Source organism: Alternaria arbusti, assembly GCF_024043155.1.
Source record: "Alternaria arbusti strain BMP 1465 chromosome Unknown scaffold_2, whole genome shotgun sequence".
Classification (NCBI taxonomy): Eukaryota; Fungi; Ascomycota; class Dothideomycetes; order Pleosporales; family Pleosporaceae; genus Alternaria; species Alternaria arbusti.
This window is the reverse complement of record NW_026249942.1, coordinates 2,181,037-2,199,137: the sequence shown is the minus strand read 5'-3', so window position 1 is coordinate 2,199,137 and position 18,101 is coordinate 2,181,037. Positions and strand designations below refer to the sequence as shown.

Below are 18,101 nucleotides of genomic sequence, written 5' to 3'. Positions count from 1 at the left end.
ACGATGCTTGAAGCTCTTTTTAGCTGTCAAACAGACATGGAATATAGTGCAAGCTTGTGCATTGTTGAAGCCGCGTTCGCATAGCGTTTGCGACACTTCACTAGCCAGCTAGTAGGAATGAAATTCACTGACTGAGCGGACTATTTATGTGGCTACTATGAGTTTCTGACTTTAATACTCACACCAATCCAACTACTGTTGACTACTGGCAGATCCCAACATATCCAATCGCCGCATACTTCCCAACACCCGAAGCGCAACCATGCCAACCAGCCCCGCACAACTCCACGGCGCAGCCTTGATCGCACCGACATACCACATCACCGTCAAAGTCTTACCACCGTCTTCATCTAGCCACTATCTCACGCACATCCGCGCTGTCGACAACCCCGCAGAAATCGCTCGCACCCGCGAACACCGCTCATTCAGAACAGCAGCAAACGACTGGAAACACGAGCACTTCACATGGAAATCTTCCGACATGGACCGCGGCATGAACATCAGACCAAGAATCAAATGCGAGCTGGAGTGGGAGAGAGACAAGGAAGACGAGGAGACGGCGCGGGATATACGAAACCTAGCGGAGCAGAAGGGTAAGACGGTACCTGATAAGCGAGAGGCGCTCGCCATGGCTTGGTTAGCGAGGGCGGTCAAGATGGCTGTTGGTGAGTTTGGCGTTTGTCCAAGTTTGGCGGTGTTTTATGATACTAATGAATTGATAGGTCGTGCCATATACGAACCTGATTTCGGGGTCAGGGATGAGAAGGAGTTCTTGATCATCAGCAGTAGAGCCGGAGAGTCCGTGGAGGCGAGCCTGTATGTGGATGGAAAGGAGGAGAAGAAATTTATTGCGAAGGCTGTCGGGGAGAATCATTTCGACGCTGTTATGGTGCTCGAGAAGGATCTGGTCGAGCATCACAGGCGGAAGATGCGGAGGTAGTACATGTCGAGGTTGCAAGGAGACTGAATTGTAGGAATAGATGTGGTAGGGTTCATCTGATAGTACCGATTATACCATTAGCTTGACAGAGTTACGCGATACAAACACATCAATCAACTCCTCCACTGTCCGTCGTAAACCATCCAATGCCGCATTGCGCGTATTCGTGGTCCTCCCCAAGATGAACTGATCATCGCGAACGAAGAGCATGCGAAACTCGCCATGAGTATTACACTCCAGGGCCAGATTCAAAGATAGTGGATTGGTATCGACGTACCCTTTAACAACGGTGATGATGAAGCGTAGATCATCTGGTCATATTAGCTCTTGTATACTAGGCGTCCGCGGAAGGGGACAGTAACGCTTGGACGACTTACTCGCGAGCTGGTTCTTCTCTTCGATGATCAGATTAGAAGTCACGTCCATGAGCTCTATGACGCGAGCATGGAGCGGATCTCTTGAAGGCATGTTAGATACTGAGGGCGCTGGTTGTGCACTTAGGCTGCAGAGTGGAGAGCGCTCCAGCTTGTGCCTTATACTTGCGAGGGTTTGTTGCGCGTTACAAGCAATTGGGAAGCTTGTTAGAGGTCGTGATTGCCATTGTGCTTGAGAGAATTTTAAACCCACTTGAGATGGTAAAACCTTCATATCATCGTCTCTGACGTTTGTTTGGCCTACGCAAGCCAGAACCTCGCTGTCGAAGCGCAGCCCTCAAGACGCAACCTCACAGTGTGCGCATGTTGCCCCTGCCAGACATGAGGTCCGTTGGGATGATCGCACCCGCCGAAAATTGATTCAGAGCACACCATGGAAATCATACGATGTAGTTGTGGTCCGTCGGATGAGGATCTCGCTTCGGTAGGGTAGGAAGGCGCGATGTTCTCACAGCTCACGTGCGCCATTCAACCGACTCTCCCGGCGCTGAAGCTAGTCATCCCCACATCAGCCACTCTGCCGGATCATCTATCTCATCAAACGACGGTAACAGCCCCAAACCTCACTGGCCTCATGCATCCCCAAGACAATCTAGATGCAGGCGCAACGCAACCGCCAAGCAGCCAGCACGTTTCAGCAACAGGGGTTTCGGAGATCATTACTCGTGATTACTCGTGAAACGTGGCTTCCTATCTCGCGCGATTAATTCTTCCGACGTCGAAGATGTTAACGTCTTGCTTCTTTGATTTTCTTTATCTTTTCGGCATCTTTTGAGAAAAATAAGAAAGTACACAGTAAAGAGCTTGGAAGATGGTCACAGCAACATGGCCGCGGCGACGGCACCTACCCAGTTATCTCGCTGTCTCGACCGCACTCCTATGCGCGTCGACTACCAGGGCGGAACTGTTTTATACAGCACGCAGTCCCGTTATTCAAGACGGCCTTATCAACAAACCTTCAACAGTTTGTCCCGTGGCCCAGGATGGCTACACTTCCGATACCTTTCCATGGACGCATCACCCTACATGCGTAGATATCGTACTACCCAGTAAAGAGAACGAGAGCACAGGATCAGATGTTCATCAGACATTCTGTGCCTACACCAATGCCAACTACAACAACGGTCGCGGAATAAGCTTTGTTGTGAGCCCCGAGGTCGCGGCTAGCGTGACGATGGAGACGTTTGGCATGAGCATTGGAGGCATGGAAGGTCAGGTGGGAGAAGAGATGGGTATGTGGGAGGTAAGATACGCGGGAGAGAAGGGAAAAGCATTGTTTGCAAAGAAAGATATCGCCGGGATCTTTCCAGGCGAGAGTTTGATCGTGCAGACTCCTGTGCTGTTCGTCGCTAAACAGATACTGGAAATACCGGAGATGCCGAGGCCACAGCTCGTGTTGAAGCAGGCAGTCGATCATTTGCCGGAAAAGACTAGAGAGATGGTCAAGAGATTGGACGTCAATGTGGATGGCACCGTCGAAGACATTGTCGTGACGAACGGCATTGCTGTGAAATGGCCATGGGTTGACGAGCTGCCCCAGCTTTTGGCAGTTATTCCCGAGGCTGCGGTAAGTCATGACCGATAGACTTGCCTTTAAATATATGCTAACTTCAATACAGCGCATCAATCATGCTTGTCGACCTAACACTCTATGGCGTTTTGACGACTACACCCTCTCATTTGAAGTCTTCGCTCTCAAGGACATTAAGCCAGGAGAAGAGATCACGAGAAGCTGTAAGTGACCACCTCACAATGATGTGACTGGAAATACCAAATTAATTACTGCTTAGATGGCTTTGAAAGACGTGCTCGCCGGCGTCGCGTGAAGTCTATAGAAGCAAACTTCGGTTTCACCTGCACCTGTCCTCTATGCACCGCAGACGACGACGCAATAATGGCATCCAACGACCGCCTCTCAGAGATCAAAGCGCTGAAATCCGTTCTACCCACCGACCCAGAGGACTCACCGCAGCTTCTCGGCCTTCTCCCCAAACTCATTGAGCACCTAGAAGAGGAAGGGCTCCTAACCGAACTACCCCAGTACGAAGAGATCCTGGCGTATACGTGGAGTAGTTTCGGGATCGAGGATCGGGCGAAGTACTGGGCGGGCAGGGCGCAGAAACATTGGGCTGTTGTAGCAGGGAAAGAGAGTTGGGAGCAGAGGAGGTGTGGGGAGTTGGAGGCGAATGTTAGCGGCCATCAGACTTGGATGACGTGGAAGGGTGATCCGTGGGAGGGTGTTGGTGAGGGGCATCCGTGGGATGAGAAGGAGGGGGACGGCCATGATCATGATCATGAGCATGGACATGAGCATTAAGTGGTATTGATCATGTACCGTAAAAAGAAGAAATGGGTTCGAAGGGAAATACGGGGTATCTGTAGCGCTTCACGTACTGCTTTGTATCTCTGACGCATTCATCATTTGCATCGCACAAGAACAACTTTATCCTTGCCAACTCGAATCTACCATTGTCTTACTCAAAGAACTTCCCATCTCCATGCACACGATCTAGTTTCCAAACAAGCGTCTCAATTTCCGTCTCGCCCCAACCACCTTCTTCAGCAGCCTTGCTCACACCATCACTCAGCGCTTTCACAAAGTTTTCGTCAGGTACGCCCGCAAACTTATGCATAGCCAGCCAGGTCGAGGGTTCGGGATGTGGTTCATCTGTTGTCGGCAGGCCCTTCAGAGCACGGGATTGCGCATTCGTCCTCGCGTAGAGGAGTTTGAAGCGGAGTGTGCGCATGTAGTCTGGCGACTTTTCGAGTGTGGAGATTTGCTAGAACACCAATATCAGTATTGACCCTCCTTCAAAACACTCAGTGTGTGTGGCACAGAAAGAACATACCTTTTTGAAGAACGCAGTGACCTGTCCTTCTGCTGGCTGCTTCTCAGGTCGAATACCTGACGTGATCACATACTTCGGCCGACCTCCTTCGCCCTCTTCTCTCTTCGGTGTCTTACCCACAATACCCAGGTAACTAACATCCATATCCGCCAAATCATAAATCACACCACTACCGGGCAGCGCACTACTCCTGAACCCTATGTTCTTGAACTCATCACCCAGCGTAAAGGCCAAGTCTTCCATGGGATAACATGCCAGAAATGGCTTCGGGTTCTGCTCGTTGCCAATAGGTGCGGACTTGTGGATATCAATGAAGCGGAAAGCAGAGTCGACGCCCGATGTAGAAACTACTTCAGGGATGTGCTCATTGTCGTACCAGGCGAGAAAAGTGGGCTCGGAGAGTATTTCGTTGGCGGAAGGGGAGATGCGGGAGCGGACGAAGAGGATGCCGGGGCCTTGGATTGCGGAGATGGACATGGTGTTGTCTCTTTGAGGTGTCGAAGCTGAGAATTTGAGCTGTAGGATGAAAGTAAAGACAATACGATGCGAGAAGAACTGCTGGACTTTGGTGTGAGGATGTATGTCTTGCAACCCCATCTCTAGTGCTGGAGACAACTGAACGCAATGCAGGATTGGAGTATCGGGTATACATTGCCGGAGTATGGCTAACCGATACCCCGCCTGTGTCTCTTCGCTGATATCTGGTGTGATTCCGGTTGACGGCGAATCGTAATCGATTCTCTTCCAAGGACTGTAGGAATGGTCCCCATACAGCCAACATGGCTGGGTTGTGGGTGTTGTTGTATGCATAGCTCAGCAGCTCTGATGCCAAGGTATATCACAGCTTTGATTTCTCCGCCAGCAGTTTTTCTAGACCAGTCTTGAGCTGGTCACTCATGCCATCCTTTCCAGGTCGGCGGCTGTCGCGGTCCACGAAGACGTGAACGAACTCGCCGACGGCCTTGACCTCGTCTTGACCCCTTTCGAAGACGCCGATCTCGTACGTGACGGAGCTCTTCCCAAGCTTGTTGACTCGTAACGCTAGGTCTACGACGGAGGGGAACTCGACAGGGGCGAGGTAATCACAGTGCGAATGTACAACGAGGCCGATCTGTGGAGAGGTAGGCGGGTGCAGTGAGCAGTGCTGTATGAGGTATGTGTTGACTACGGAGTCAAATCTGCAAATATTCAGTATCAGTATCCCATTTGGTATTGAAGACATACAGATAGTAATAGACGCTGTTGTTCATGTGGTGGTACATGTCATTGTCGCTCCTTCCTACTGTCAGTACCGACAAGGGCCTCGCGCGAGAAAACGCACCATCTTGTCCTGTATTCGAGTTGAAACTTGTAGTCGCCCCGTGTACGCGACTTCAATGCCTGCTGTGCCATGTTGTCTCTGCTTGTGGTTGGTGTTGGAGGGAGACGCGTCTCGGACATGAAGTCGACGGGCTAGTTGGCTGCGTCACCCATCAGCCTCGGCTTGCGCAGCATGGAATTCTCCCACACGCACCTCAACCACTCTCCCCCGCGATTCTGGCGCCCTCTCCGCGCATCCTCGCATACCTCGCCTCCAAGGGCCGCCTGCCTGTGCCCAAGACGAGCACAGGCTCTCCCTCCATGGCCCTAGTGCCCTCGCCCCCGCGCGACAAATACCCGCCCCTGCCCGACGACAAATTTCCCTGGAAGGAGCCCCCCGCCGTCGCAATCACGCCCTGCGATCCCTGGCCGCGCCCATACTACCTCGAAGATGGCCTGCGCAAGGTCACGCCCTACCACTTCACATACAATACTTTCTGCAAGGAAAGATGGCGGGGCAGGGAAATTCTCGACATCTTCTCTAGCGAGTTCCGCGACCGCCCAGCCGAGTACTACAAGCAGGCCATAGAAGAGGGTCGCGTAGTTATCAATGGCCAGCCAGTCCCGAGCACGAAGACGATAGTCAAGAACGGCGATGTCATATCCCACACCCTCCACCGCCACGAGCCTCCGTGCACCGCGCAGCCCATCGGCATCGTCCACGAAGACGACAACATGATCGTCATCAACAAGCCCGCCGGCATGCCCGTACACCCCGCCGGCCGCTACAACTTCAACTCCATCATCGAGATCATGAGGGCCGACCGTGGCTATACCTGGAACCCGTTGCCGTGTAATCGACTCGACAGGCTCACCAGCGGCATTATGTTCATTGGCAAGCACAAGCAGGCGGCAGAGGAGCTGAGTGCACAAATCAGAGGGAGGACGGTCAAGAAGGAGTACATCACGCGAGTGGTAGGCGAGTTCCCAGAAGGAGAGATCCTCTGCGAGAAGCCTATCTTACAGATCAGCCCGAAGCTCGGTTTGAACCGCGTGCGCGCAAACGGCAAGGAAGCGAAGACGGTCTTCAAGCGGTTGGCATACTACCCGCCCAAAGACGACGGAAATAATGGCGAGAAGCAGGATGGAGAGACAGGCCCCAACGGTCAGCCGTGGAAGAAACTCCGCGGTTACTCCATTGTGCGCTGCATGCCAGTAACAGGCCGCACCCACCAGCTCCGCGTCCACCTCCAGTTCCTCGGCCATCCCATATCGAACGACCCCATATACGCCAATCAGCGCGTGTTCGGCCCCACCCTCGGCCGCGGACAATCCGAAGACGAAGACGACGAAGACATCATGTCCCGCCTCTCGCGCATGGGCAAGGAAGAAGTCGCCGATGCAGTCGCATACCACGACGAAATGGTCGATGCCTACAACAAAAGGAAAGCGGAGCGAATGACCGGGGAGAAATGCAAAGTGTGCGATACAGACCTGTATAGCGACCCGGGTGTGCACGAGTTGGGTATCTACCTGCACGCGCGCAGATACAGGTGTGAAGAAGGGAAGTGGGACTATGAGACTGGCTTGCCTGAATGGGCGTTGCCACCACCTGGATATGAAGGCCCTACAGAAAGCACAGCGGAGTCTGATCCTTTGGCCGTGGACCTCAAGAAGCTGGGGTTGGAGGACGATGAGCCCAACAAGGAGACACCCACAAACGGCACCAAGGATACAAATTCAGCAGCTGTGTCGAAAGAACCGGCTGCTGCTAGTGCTGCCGCCTGATCGTTGACGCATTGAAATGTGCTACATTTACATATAAAAGTCCGAGCATATAGAAGTTTTGAGATACCCACCAATGTATTCTTACTAGCAACGTCCTAATGTCCGTGTCCTGTGGTGATAAATCTCTTGGAACAGTCGACTCCATTGCTCGGGATATCTAGAGCTGAGCTAATCGTCATCATCGTCATCGCTGTCATCAACTAAACTTTTCAACTTGCCAGGTCTCGTGTGCCTGTACCCAGCGAGGTCTTGATCATCGTCATCTGCATCTGCCTCATCGCTCTCTTCAGTGTCTCCCTCATCCTCATCGTCCTCGTCTCCGTCCCCATCTTCCTCCTCATCATCCACACTACCCGTCCGAGGCGTCCCCTCCCTCTCCCTTAACTGGGCTTTCAGCCCATCCAGGATAGTACCAAGCCTTGCTTTCAGATCTGGATTCCAAACCTTACTTATCTGGCCGTCCATCTCTTGGATCTTGCTCCTCAACTCTTCTGCTACCTTATCTTCCTCGTCATCTTCTTCGTCATTATCGTCGCCAGAAGCTCCAGGGCCTTCTTCGACTTCAAGCTTGCCGCCGAATGCAGCTGCGAAATCGTTGGCGACTTTGCGTTGGGGAATAGCAAAGATGATGTTCTCGATAGATGGAAAGGTCTCAGCGCCAGTCGATGGCGGCTTGTTGTTCTTCTTGCCTCCAGATGAAGGAGCAAAGCTACCACCACCCAAGACCTTCGCGAAAGCCTCTGCAACATCTCTTACCGGATTACCATACGCTCCAACTCCCCACGCCCCAAGCACTAACACCTTAACCCCCTTCTGTTCCGCTATCCTCAACACACTCCTAATCTTGCTCTCTACAATTTCCCTATCTTTCTTGCTTAATCTCCTCTCTTCATCTTCTTCTCCTTCTAATTCAGGAAATCGTAACATCCCCGCACTGATGACGTCGACGTACCAGCGCTCAGTCGGAGACAGCTCACCGGCGCTATCGCCAAGAGGGAGAGCAGAGCGGAAAACGAGTACGTCGTGTGTGTATATGCCGCCGTATTCGGGGAGGCGGTAGAAGGATTCTTTGAGCGAGGGCAGCAGCGTTGTGCGTGCGCAAAGGGATTCTTCGGCGGAAGTGGCGCCTGTTAGGAGACCGCCGCCTGGACGGAGAGGAGAGGCCATGTTCAAGATGCATGGGTTGGGTTGTTTCTTCGACGTCTGCTTTGATGTGGTGGTCGCATCGTATAATGAGGGGTTGGCTAGCATGTGTGCAGCTGTGAGGGCATCCGTCGTTATCATGCGTATGCATCGCGGTCTCCTGGATGGGTCGGGTGATGATGTTGCGGTACTATTCAAGTTGAGATTTGATAGCCCTTCGTCGAGAGAATCATTGCGTTTCTTGCCTCTTCCCTTTCCTCTTCCCTTGCCAACATCTCTCCCCACATCACCATTCCTTGCATCCTCCTCTTCAACGTCGTCTTTCCCACCTTTGACCTTCCGCCTCCCTTGACCCTTCCTCTTCACATAGCCCGTATCTTCACCACCCTCAACACGTGCACCAACCCTACTCTTACTATCCTGCCCCACCGTGCCGTTCGGCCCCGGGTTCGGAATAAGCTCACTTCCATCCGCACCTCGCCTAGCTCTTACATTTGATGCCAATATTGTAGGAACGACTTTGGTCACCACGTGCCGCGCTTGTTTGGCTCGGATATCTTTGCGCACGGCGGGTGGCGCAAGACCCTGGGATTTTTCGGTGCGGCCCATGACCGCGGGATTGCGCGTATCTCTAGTTTTCTGGTCGTGGGAGTGGAAACCTTCGTAATAGAAGGAAGCGACGTTACCAAAATCCTGAGAGGGTTTTGCTCAAGTTGTTGCTGCTATTCGCGAGTACTATGTTGGTTGGTCTGGTCATCGCTGGTTGGTTGAGACTATGACGTTTTTGAGCGGGTCTGGAGCTAGTGGAGCTAACGCCCTTCGCTCGTCGAGCTGCTCCCCCCTTTGCTTTCTACATGCACCACGATCTTCAGGCCCAGGGCAGGCGTTGGTGAATGTGTTGCGCATGTGCTCCTTTCCATTGCTCAGATCACACCCCAAGCGTGGCCGTACTACTGACAATCCACTCGTACCATTACATTCCTAGGTCTCGGCGGAACTCTTACATAATTGTAACAGATCTGCAGTATCTCAATGACTTTGACTCTCGTCAATCGGATCACGCAGAGCTCGATACGCGTTTGAAGGTTCAGTTGTTGAAGAAAAGATTGCGCGAATATCCACAGCAATGTGCCTAAAGAAGACACGATCTCCTTCCTTCATAGTCACAATCTGGAACCCAGTCCACGATATGGAGAACAAAGCCGCTTCTGGGCCGTCTTATGTTGATTTACCGCTCAGCCCCCGTTTCTGAGAGGCGGTTCAGGTCCAACAGAACGCGCGTTCATCACAAGGTGGGCACTTCGCTCCGCCAATTTGTTCTCGAGAAGGGGGCCTCGCGATTGCATCATGAAGTGGGCACGACCCAGCTCAACAAGGGCGATAGAGGATACTTGCCTTCGTCCCCAACCACAATCTAAGTCTTAGCATCTTCGCGTAACTCTTGCTGAGTTCATACATATACTGCCTTCCTCTCCTTTCCTCCTTTCTTCTTCATCTCTTCTCTCTCCATATATTACCAACAAACTGAACATCAAAGACAAGATGTTCTCTCTAGTCCAGTTTTTCGGACTTCTTACTATGGTGATGGCAACCGTCTTCGCCAACTTCGGCAACAAGTCCGTTTGCGAGCCTCTCTTCTCGGGTTCTGGCCCCAAAGTCTTCCCGGACACCCCCGAGGCTTTCCAGGCCTACACTCCCTTCTCCGATGCTGCATCATCGGCCGTCACTCCCCCTGGCTACGTCCAGTCTTACTCCAACCTCCTCACCACGTACGATGAACCATCACAGTTCGTCCACTACGTGACTATGGACTCGTACGATGTCGATTTGTGTAAGTACGACTCCCCACTGGAGAGCATCACACCAACAAGTGCATCATGGCTTCAGAAAGTTTACTAATTACTTTCAGGTGCTGCCGAGTGCGACAACGACGCCAAGTGCAATGCTTTCACCATCTTCTTCGAGCGCCAGCCCGCCCATGCTCCTCACGGCATCCATTGCCCCAACCCTGAGTCTACGACTCATATCAGTACGTTCCTTCCTTGGAAGAGTATGTGAGACATCAACTAACTTCCCGTCCACCTCCAGAGTGCGACTTATGGTCAGGCACCATCCTCCCCAACATCGCCATCAACGAGGGCCAGACCCGTGAGGACTTCCACGTCGTCATGGCCGGCGCCAATGCCTACGTCAAGGACGTTGTCACGCCCGATGTCCCTGCCGGCTATGCCCTTGAGGCGTACGCACTCGGTGCTGCCATCGAAGCCCCTCTTGACTGCAACGGTGAGGACACCTACATGGGCATGAGGTACTGGCAAGACGGCAAATTCGATGCTCAGAGGTGCATCACCGCTTGCGAGGAGACCAATGATGCTTCGGGCCGCCAGTGCCACTTTGTCAACACGTACATGCAGCGTCGCAACAACGTCCCCGTCGTCCAGCACTGCGCCATGTTCTCCAAGTACTGGCCCATCGAGTGAGTTCACCCACGAACTATATTTACTGTGACATTTCTCTGACTGGAATGCAGATTCGCTACCAACGTCGGCCAGCTACGTGGTAACGATGAGATTGACATCTCCGAGACTGACTCTTACGGGTAAGCTCTTCACTACCTCCCTCTCGGCATGTACTAACCCAGTCATAGTATTCGTCACATCGTCGGCGACTTCGCTGCCTGCCTGCCCAGCGACAAATCTGCTTCGGTCGCATCCAGCACGCTGGCGACCATGACTCGTGCCAAGAACGTGCTTGCAACGCCGTCTTCCTCCTCCTTCGACTACCCCAAGATCGCTCCCGAGACATTCAGCGACTGGGACCCAGTCAAGGAGACTACCACATACACTACTCCCACCGCCACTGCTTCTTCTTTCACCACGCCCATCATCGCCCCGGAGACCTTCTCAGACTGGGATCCCGAGTACGAGACGGCCACTTTCGATAGGCGTCGCCTCTTCAGTCATCGTCGCCAGCTTGTTAGGCCCACTGGCACAGAATTCATCACCGATGTCCCTGATTTCGCCTCGGCCTTCTCTGCTATCCCTGCTATCCCTGCTATCCCCACTATCCAGTAGATTGCCCGCTCGCTCGACATGACTTATCATGTCAGTGGAAATGACGTCGCAGGCGTAGAGTCTGCTTGTCAGATCCTGCAATTTACGAGGTAGCGCGGACGATAACAGCAGATCTGGACACGGACATGATCAGCCATCATGGTGTTTGAGCTTTTTGTCGTTGATTTGGTTCCATGGAGCATGGCCCACTTTGAGTGACTGCTTGAACCACACAAAAACATCAGACAATAGAAAATACCAGAAAACAATATAAAAATCGAAAAACTAAAACCTTGTAATCTCAGTGTCCCGTATCTGGTGACATAATGATTGGTACAAGTGAAACGAGAACTTTGTGTTTGATACTTGGCGAATTGCAGAATGAGGACCTTCTCGAGAAAGTTTGTTAAGTAACTGGACATCGTTTCCCATCTGCATACTTCATTGTGCTGCGACACACTTCCAACCTAACCCTGTGCGCGAGTTGACACCAAAGACTTGTAATCTGCAGAACTCCAAACCCCATATACGCACGAACGCCTACATCGCATTACTTCTTGCCATCCCCCTCCCCATCGCTCCTCTCATCCGTCAGCCTACTAATCTGACTAAGCGTACTCATGCGGCCCAGCAAATCTGGTCTTTCCGCTTCCTTCTTGTTCCCAGCCGTCAGCGCACTCTTGTCGCGATTCGTCCAGAAGAGCCAGCTCTGGCCGTTGTACAAAGCAAGAGGGTTGGTAGAACTAGCTCTTTGCCCTTGTGACTTCTCTTCGTCCTCCGGCTCAGCAGTAACAGTGTACGGTTCTTTGATCGGTGACGAGGCTTCAGATTGTGATGCACTGCGTAAAGATGTGGTGGTGCGGTCCATGGAGATAGATGTCTTGGGTGTGCCCGTGGGCTTGGTGTCGAAGGTGTCGTTCGTTTTCGTGGGATGTAGGACGGGGGATTCGTGGGGTGTCGAGTGAAAGCTTAAAGCGGCTAGGGACTTTCGAGGGGAAGCGCTGCGGCGAGGAAGGGAATTCGTTGAGTCAAAGCTGGCGTGCGATATGCTTTGTCGCCATGTCATGATCCGGTCGTTTGGTGGTTGTGTAGATACACTATCTCGCCGTGATCGGCTAGTTCGCGATATGATGCTGCTGGGTCGACCGATACCCGACATTCTCTTCATGGATGCTGTATCCCATTGTTCGCTCAGCCGTATGCGCTTTTGGTGGGCGCAATCTTGTCTGAACACTTTCAGCGCTCCAGTATAGTCTGCTGTAACGATGATGTTGCCGCCTCGATGTGCCGAGCGAGCAACGTAAGCTGGGCTTTCCGCAGCTTTCTTGAAGTTGGTATCTGTGGGTGCGGGTGTTGGAAGGGCTGCACCGGCCTCTGTCGGCGCCCGTGATGAAACGACAGATTCGGCTTTTGATACTAGCGTGACCGGCGGTGGGTTGCAGACGTCGAAGATGGGATCCTCCGATGCGCTAAGCAACTGTCGTGTCTGGATGGGTGCCATGACAGTACACGTCGTGATAGAATTATGAGCTTCGAACATTTCCACCGGACGATGATTCCTCTTCTCGCCCTCTGCCGTAGATGTCGTCGACCAAATGTACGTTTTCCGATCCTCGCTTCCACAGATAATGTGTCCACTGCTATCAGCAAAGGTAGCTCGTATCTGACTGCAGTTGTTTTCGTGACCACGGAACTTCATCTCTAGAGTCTTGTCCTTCATGTTGTAGATGCGCAGCCTCGAATCATTGCTCGACACCAGTAGCTTCATCTCGCCACTCTCGCTTCCTGGAGGCCAATATGTTGCTTGGATTCCAGTAATCTTGCTGCCCTTCGCATTTTGACCACGAGTCGACTTTACGTGGAGTTGCGCCTGCCACTTCAATCCTTCGGTATCGTAGAACATACAAAGTCCGCCAAGGGTACCGGCTATACACGTCTTCCCATCGGGTGTAAACGCTACTGACGTGATCATGTCTGGAACAGTGATCGAAAACGCCACGCTCTTGTCGGGGATGCTCCATAGTCGCAACTTGGCGTCAAGTGATCCAGCTAGGAAGAACCGATCGTCTGTAGGGTGAAACTGAATGGAAGGAACAAAGTCGGAATGCTTGAATGTACATAGATTCTCGTCTCGGCTAACGTGCCATAGTCGAACGGTTTTGTCCATGGAAGAGGATAGCAGAAAATTGTTCTGAAAGCTGTCAGCTAATGCGTCAATGCCTCCCATAAACTCGACATACCTTGCTCCAGCTCAAATCCAGGATCGTCGAAGTATGTCCTTGGTATTCGCGGACGGGCTTCTGCTGGAAGACTGGTGCGCTGAGTTGGGCATGCGGATCGCTCTCAGCATTCTCATGTGCGCGGCGTCCTTCCGGGCTGTCAATCACGGCCCACACCCGAATGACTCTATCCTGACCACCAACAGCTAGATACCTCCCATCTTTGCTGAACTCAACAGCCCAGATGGGATTCTGCGTAGCGGCTGACCCAGACTGAGGCGCAGGGTTTGATCCAGCAGCGGGGGGACTCTTCTTGTCCGATCCGGAGCGTAACTCCTGCGCCAGGAATACACGGTCAAACTCCTTCTCCTTCTTGAACTTCGTCCTCACTTTAATGTATGCCGGAGGATGCGGTATCTTCGGACTGAAGCTGAGATTGTCGACATAGAGCTGGGCATCCATACCCTCTGGTCGTCGATCGTCTGCCTCAGAGCCATTGTCGCTTGCGCCATCGAGGGTGCTCTTCTTTTTGTTGCCTCCGATGAAGCGACTAAGGAATGACACTTTCCTACATCCATAGTCAGCCTTACCGGTCACACCTGGAGCTAGCGTCGGCAATGACGATCAGGCCAACAAGAGAGCGAAGCGCGAGCTCAGCCTCGATACGCGGGTCCTGAACCTCAGTACGAAATACGCGCTAACCCTTGGCATGTAGCCATATGACACTCCATGCGCTCTCGTGAACGAATATGTGCACTTACTTCTTGTCTGCCTTGGCCCCGCTTGTGTCGCGGGTTATCTCTCCACTCAGTTTCTTGTCTGCGTTCGCTTCGTTCGGTGACGTTGGCGATTGGATCGGCTCGGTGTTCTGGGATCGTAGTTTCTGTACGGCGGGCGACGTATTCGTTCTCTGTAGGATTTGCTATACGATAATGCGCAATTAGCGTCCGTCTCCGCATCTCGACCCTTATCTGTACATACTTGCGAGAGCGGGTCCATGGGTGTTTCCGGCAGCCTCTCTCCATCGCCAATGTATCCATTGTGTGTTTCGCTTGCCGGTTGCGCAGAGGGTGTGGTGGGGCTTCGAAGTTTGGCGGAGAGTTTCTTGCTGGACAATGAGCCTGCGGATCCTGGAGTAAGCATCTGTCAAGTTGCGATGTGACTTCCAACAATGGGTGCTGGTGTGTGACGTACCGTTTACTGTGACTGAAGACGCGTTCTCCTGGTTCTGGAAGTAGGAGCCTTTGCCGTTGGCAGGTGGGTCTGTCACCTTGATCTGGGGTACGGTGTCTGCCATGTTGACTTGTCACGAAGCGGCATGGATCTACCCCGGCGCCACCTCAATGGTACTTGACACACTTCGCTGAACACACGGATTTGCGTGCTGCGACTTGATTCAAGTGGTAATCATAGAATATGCACGCTGCACTAGAACAGCGATAAAGTCGGATTTTGTTGCGGAGGGTCGCGGATGTTTACGAGCTAGCCTGTCGTTGTCTGGTGCACCAATTCTGTACGCAAATGCAGGGACAGGATTACCAATATCCCCATAGCGTGCGATTGGTTTGAAAGCAAGCAGTCAAGGTGTCGCAAACTGCAGAGCTGGAGATGGCGCTGGACAGCCTGCAAGTATCCAGCTCGCTTGTGGCAATTCCACCAGATGGCAGCCGCGGGACGCCTCACGCATGGCTGACGTCATAGCTGGCGGTACCTGAGCGAACCCTTCCAAGGGCAAGGTTGGCGCCTGGGCGGCGCGTAGCATCTGCAGAGGAAGTCGCGCGCATGAAGGCTACTGCGAGTACTCCACGTGGTAGGAGATATGGGCAGGTATCGGCAAAGCTTGGTTCGTTCAAGCGCATACTGTCGCGTGGCGTGTCGGACCGAAGCTGCATGCGTTATGCACGAGTAAAATCATCAACCTTTCACGCGTCAGTGCAGATGTAGTAGTGGAGACATGTATATATGTAAAGTTTCGTATTCGTGATTATTCAAAATGATGTAGTCGTTGATCCCATCGCTGCCGCGTACCATAACTATCCTACCGCATCACTCATCCAAGAGGCCCATCCCAACTAGCTAGCAACGCCATGACTCCAAAGTGCGAAGAGTGGTTACTTCAACAAATGCAAAGGGGGTATGTGAACAATGATGCCCGGCATCCGTGCCAAACCCAAGCGTCCGAAGTGTTGTACAGTAACTAAATCGCAGATAAATAGCAAAAGAAGAAGGCGAGGCGTCTAGAAGTCCTCGTCGAAGCAGAAGTCTCCGGACTGGCCTTGGGGCTCAGGAGCGGGCGAAGATGAGCCGTCCTTCTCGTGCTTCTTTGTGCTAGCCATGACGCCGGCCTTCTGGTAGTCACCGACGCGCTTCTCGAAGAAGTTGGTCTTGCCGGCTAGCGAGATGTTCTCCATGAAGTCGAAGGGGTTGGTGGCGTGGTAGGCCTTGGTGTTGCCAAGAGCCAACAGCAGACGGTCAGCAACGAACTCGATGTATTGGCACATGAGCTTGGCGTTCATGCCGAGCAGAGCACATGGCAGAGCGTCGCTGAGGAACTCTTGCTCGATCTCAACGGCCTCGGTGATGATGGCCTTGACAGACTCGAGGCTGGGCTTGTTCTTGAGGAGAGAGAAGAGAAGGCAGGCGAAGTCGGTGTGCATACCCTCATCGCGGGAGATGAGCTCGTTGGAGAAGGTAAGACCGGGCATCAGGCCACGCTTCTTGAGCCAGAAGATGGAGGCGAAGGAGCCGCTGAAGAAGATACCCTCAACAGCAGCAAAGGCAACAAGACGGTTGGCGAAAGTGGAGTTCTTGTCGGAGATCCATCGCATGGCCCAGTCGGCCTTCTTGCGGATGCAGGGAACTGGAACGCGTTAGGTGATGTTACAAAGCGCGTTGTAGGTTTGACTTACTGTTGTCGATGGCGTTGAAGAGGTAGCGGCGCTGCTTGGGCTCGCTAATGTATGTGTCGATGAGAAGAGAGTAGGTCTCGGAGTGGACGTTCTCCATCATGATCTGGAAGCCGTAGAAGCATCGCGCCTCAGGAATTTGTACTTCGCTCGAGAATCGCTCGACGAGGTTCTCGTTGACAATGCCGTCGGAGGCAGCGAAGAAGGCGAGGACGTGGGAGATGAAGAAGCGCTCGTCATCGTTCAGGCGGTTGTTCCAGTCGTGGAGATCCTTGGAGAGATCGATCTCCTCTGCGGTCCAGAAAGAAGCCTCGGCCTTCTTGTACATCTGCCAGACCTGTAATAGACATGTCATTAGTATGTGTATTGCTTAAGTGGGGTTTGACGCGTCTAGTCACGCGTAAAGCGCGTTAGATCGGAGTGAAACTTACATCGTGGTACTTGATGGGGAACAGGACGAAGCGTCCAGGGTTCTCTTGAAGGAGGGGCTCTTCGGCCTCCTCCTCCTTGATCGTGGGCGCGACAGTAGGCTTGACCTCCTCAAGGTCATCCTCGAAGTCATCTGGGATGCCGACGATGGGCTTGAAGGTGTTCTCCTTCTGTGCCGGAGAGAAGTCAAGCTTCTTTGCGGGCGAGTCGTTCATCTTGAGCGAGTCAATCGCGGATGCGACCTTTTGACGCGTTAGCATGGACGCGTCTTGCTGGGTACAAGTACCGGAAGTATCGCGACGTACCTGCTTGGAAGGCGTAGACTCAAGAGCAGACATTGTGAAGAGAAAATATGTGTGAAGCTCTGGATTGTATGAAGAAAGGCGAATGTGCAGTCAGGATTACAAGAGGTATCGCTGATGTGGGCTGATGATGGTTGTGGTGTAGAGAGAGACGAAGAGCAGACGCGACTTCACTATAAATCCGCGTCGAGACGCTAGCACGTGACTGGGCGATCGGCTTTGGCCAGCCACTAACGCGCCTTCCTCGCGAAAAGACGCTATGATCTCATCCATGTGCGGCTTCGATCACCATGACTTTTGTGGCCTGTGAACATCGAATTACACTATAAATCTGCCTGAACTACATAATCGAGTGCGCGCATTCCAACGACACCCATATTGCGTTCTTTTCGTCTGTTGGTCGTCGACAATCATCGTCAACGTCTTCCAGCGCGTCGCCCAGCCACGAGCTTTCACGTAAAAACCGTCTGTGCCAGACGCGTCGCAACGCGCTATGAGTCGACTCTCCCCACCATAACATGCAAGGACCGTTTCCGCGACTAGTTAGTCCTGCATTTGGCGGCTGAACAAAGGCTTGGAAATACATTTGAAACCCAGATTGGCCCGCCTCGAGGCCCGTCTCGACGCTTGCATTAGCTGCCATCTGGCCGTGCTCGTTCCGGCCTCGGATCAGATTAGATTTTCTCTGATAATGATCTGACGCTGATGGCTGGTTGGCTCCACTCGACTCGACACACGC

General features: G+C 52.8%; 9 protein-coding genes across 9 annotated transcripts; 4 read left to right on the top strand and 5 right to left on the bottom strand.

Moving 5' to 3' along the window:
• Nucleotides 1-262: 262 nt before the first annotated feature.
• On the top strand, nucleotides 263-940 carry J4E86_002337 (uncharacterized protein; the record flags this gene model as incomplete). Its single annotated transcript, XM_051442897.1, has 2 exons — nucleotides 263-665; nucleotides 723-940. The coding sequence occupies 2 exons, from the start codon at nucleotides 263-265 to the stop codon at nucleotides 938-940; spliced, it is 621 nt and encodes a 206-aa protein (XP_051306485.1).
• A 1,245-nt stretch (nucleotides 941-2,185) lies between these two features.
• Nucleotides 2,186-3,691, top strand: J4E86_002336 (uncharacterized protein; the record flags this gene model as incomplete). Its single annotated transcript, XM_051442896.1, has 3 exons — nucleotides 2,186-2,941; nucleotides 2,994-3,108; nucleotides 3,165-3,691. The coding sequence occupies 3 exons, from the start codon at nucleotides 2,186-2,188 to the stop codon at nucleotides 3,689-3,691; spliced, it is 1,398 nt and encodes a 465-aa protein (XP_051306484.1).
• A 157-nt stretch (nucleotides 3,692-3,848) lies between these two features.
• Nucleotides 3,849-4,700, bottom strand: J4E86_002335 (uncharacterized protein; the record flags this gene model as incomplete). The annotated part of the gene is made up of 2 exons (XM_051442895.1): nucleotides 3,849-4,154; nucleotides 4,224-4,700. 2 exons carry the CDS (start codon nucleotides 4,698-4,700, stop codon nucleotides 3,849-3,851), a joined length of 783 nt encoding a protein of 260 aa, XP_051306483.1.
• A 361-nt stretch (nucleotides 4,701-5,061) lies between these two features.
• On the bottom strand, nucleotides 5,062-5,615 carry J4E86_002334 (uncharacterized protein; the record flags this gene model as incomplete). Its single annotated transcript, XM_051442894.1, has 3 exons — nucleotides 5,062-5,401; nucleotides 5,448-5,498; nucleotides 5,545-5,615. 3 exons carry the CDS (start codon nucleotides 5,613-5,615, stop codon nucleotides 5,062-5,064), a joined length of 462 nt encoding a protein of 153 aa, XP_051306482.1.
• Nucleotides 5,616-5,843: 228 nt separating this feature from the next.
• Nucleotides 5,844-7,310, top strand: J4E86_002333 (uncharacterized protein; the record flags this gene model as incomplete). The annotated part of the gene is made up of 1 exon (XM_051442893.1): nucleotides 5,844-7,310. One exon carries the CDS (start codon nucleotides 5,844-5,846, stop codon nucleotides 7,308-7,310), a length of 1,467 nt encoding a protein of 488 aa, XP_051306481.1.
• Nucleotides 7,311-7,478: 168 nt separating this feature from the next.
• On the bottom strand, nucleotides 7,479-9,062 carry J4E86_002332 (uncharacterized protein; the record flags this gene model as incomplete). Its single annotated transcript, XM_051442892.1, has 1 exon — nucleotides 7,479-9,062. One exon carries the CDS (start codon nucleotides 9,060-9,062, stop codon nucleotides 7,479-7,481), a length of 1,584 nt encoding a protein of 527 aa, XP_051306480.1.
• Nucleotides 9,063-9,995: 933 nt separating this feature from the next.
• Nucleotides 9,996-11,527, top strand: J4E86_002331 (uncharacterized protein; the record flags this gene model as incomplete). Its single annotated transcript, XM_051442891.1, has 5 exons — nucleotides 9,996-10,284; nucleotides 10,363-10,482; nucleotides 10,542-10,929; nucleotides 10,984-11,052; nucleotides 11,101-11,527. The coding sequence occupies 5 exons, from the start codon at nucleotides 9,996-9,998 to the stop codon at nucleotides 11,525-11,527; spliced, it is 1,293 nt and encodes a 430-aa protein (XP_051306479.1).
• A 529-nt stretch (nucleotides 11,528-12,056) lies between these two features.
• On the bottom strand, nucleotides 12,057-15,022 carry J4E86_002330 (uncharacterized protein; the record flags this gene model as incomplete). The annotated part of the gene is made up of 5 exons (XM_051442890.1): nucleotides 12,057-13,697; nucleotides 13,747-14,293; nucleotides 14,487-14,647; nucleotides 14,707-14,846; nucleotides 14,920-15,022. The coding sequence occupies 5 exons, from the start codon at nucleotides 15,020-15,022 to the stop codon at nucleotides 12,057-12,059; spliced, it is 2,592 nt and encodes an 863-aa protein (XP_051306478.1).
• A 940-nt stretch (nucleotides 15,023-15,962) lies between these two features.
• On the bottom strand, nucleotides 15,963-17,398 carry RNR2 (Ribonucleotide-diphosphate reductase (RNR), small subunit; the record flags this gene model as incomplete). Its single annotated transcript, XM_051442889.1, has 4 exons — nucleotides 15,963-16,585; nucleotides 16,635-16,968; nucleotides 17,063-17,302; nucleotides 17,366-17,398. The coding sequence occupies 4 exons, from the start codon at nucleotides 17,396-17,398 to the stop codon at nucleotides 15,963-15,965; spliced, it is 1,230 nt and encodes a 409-aa protein (XP_051306477.1).
• Nucleotides 17,399-18,101: the final 703 nt, after the last annotated feature.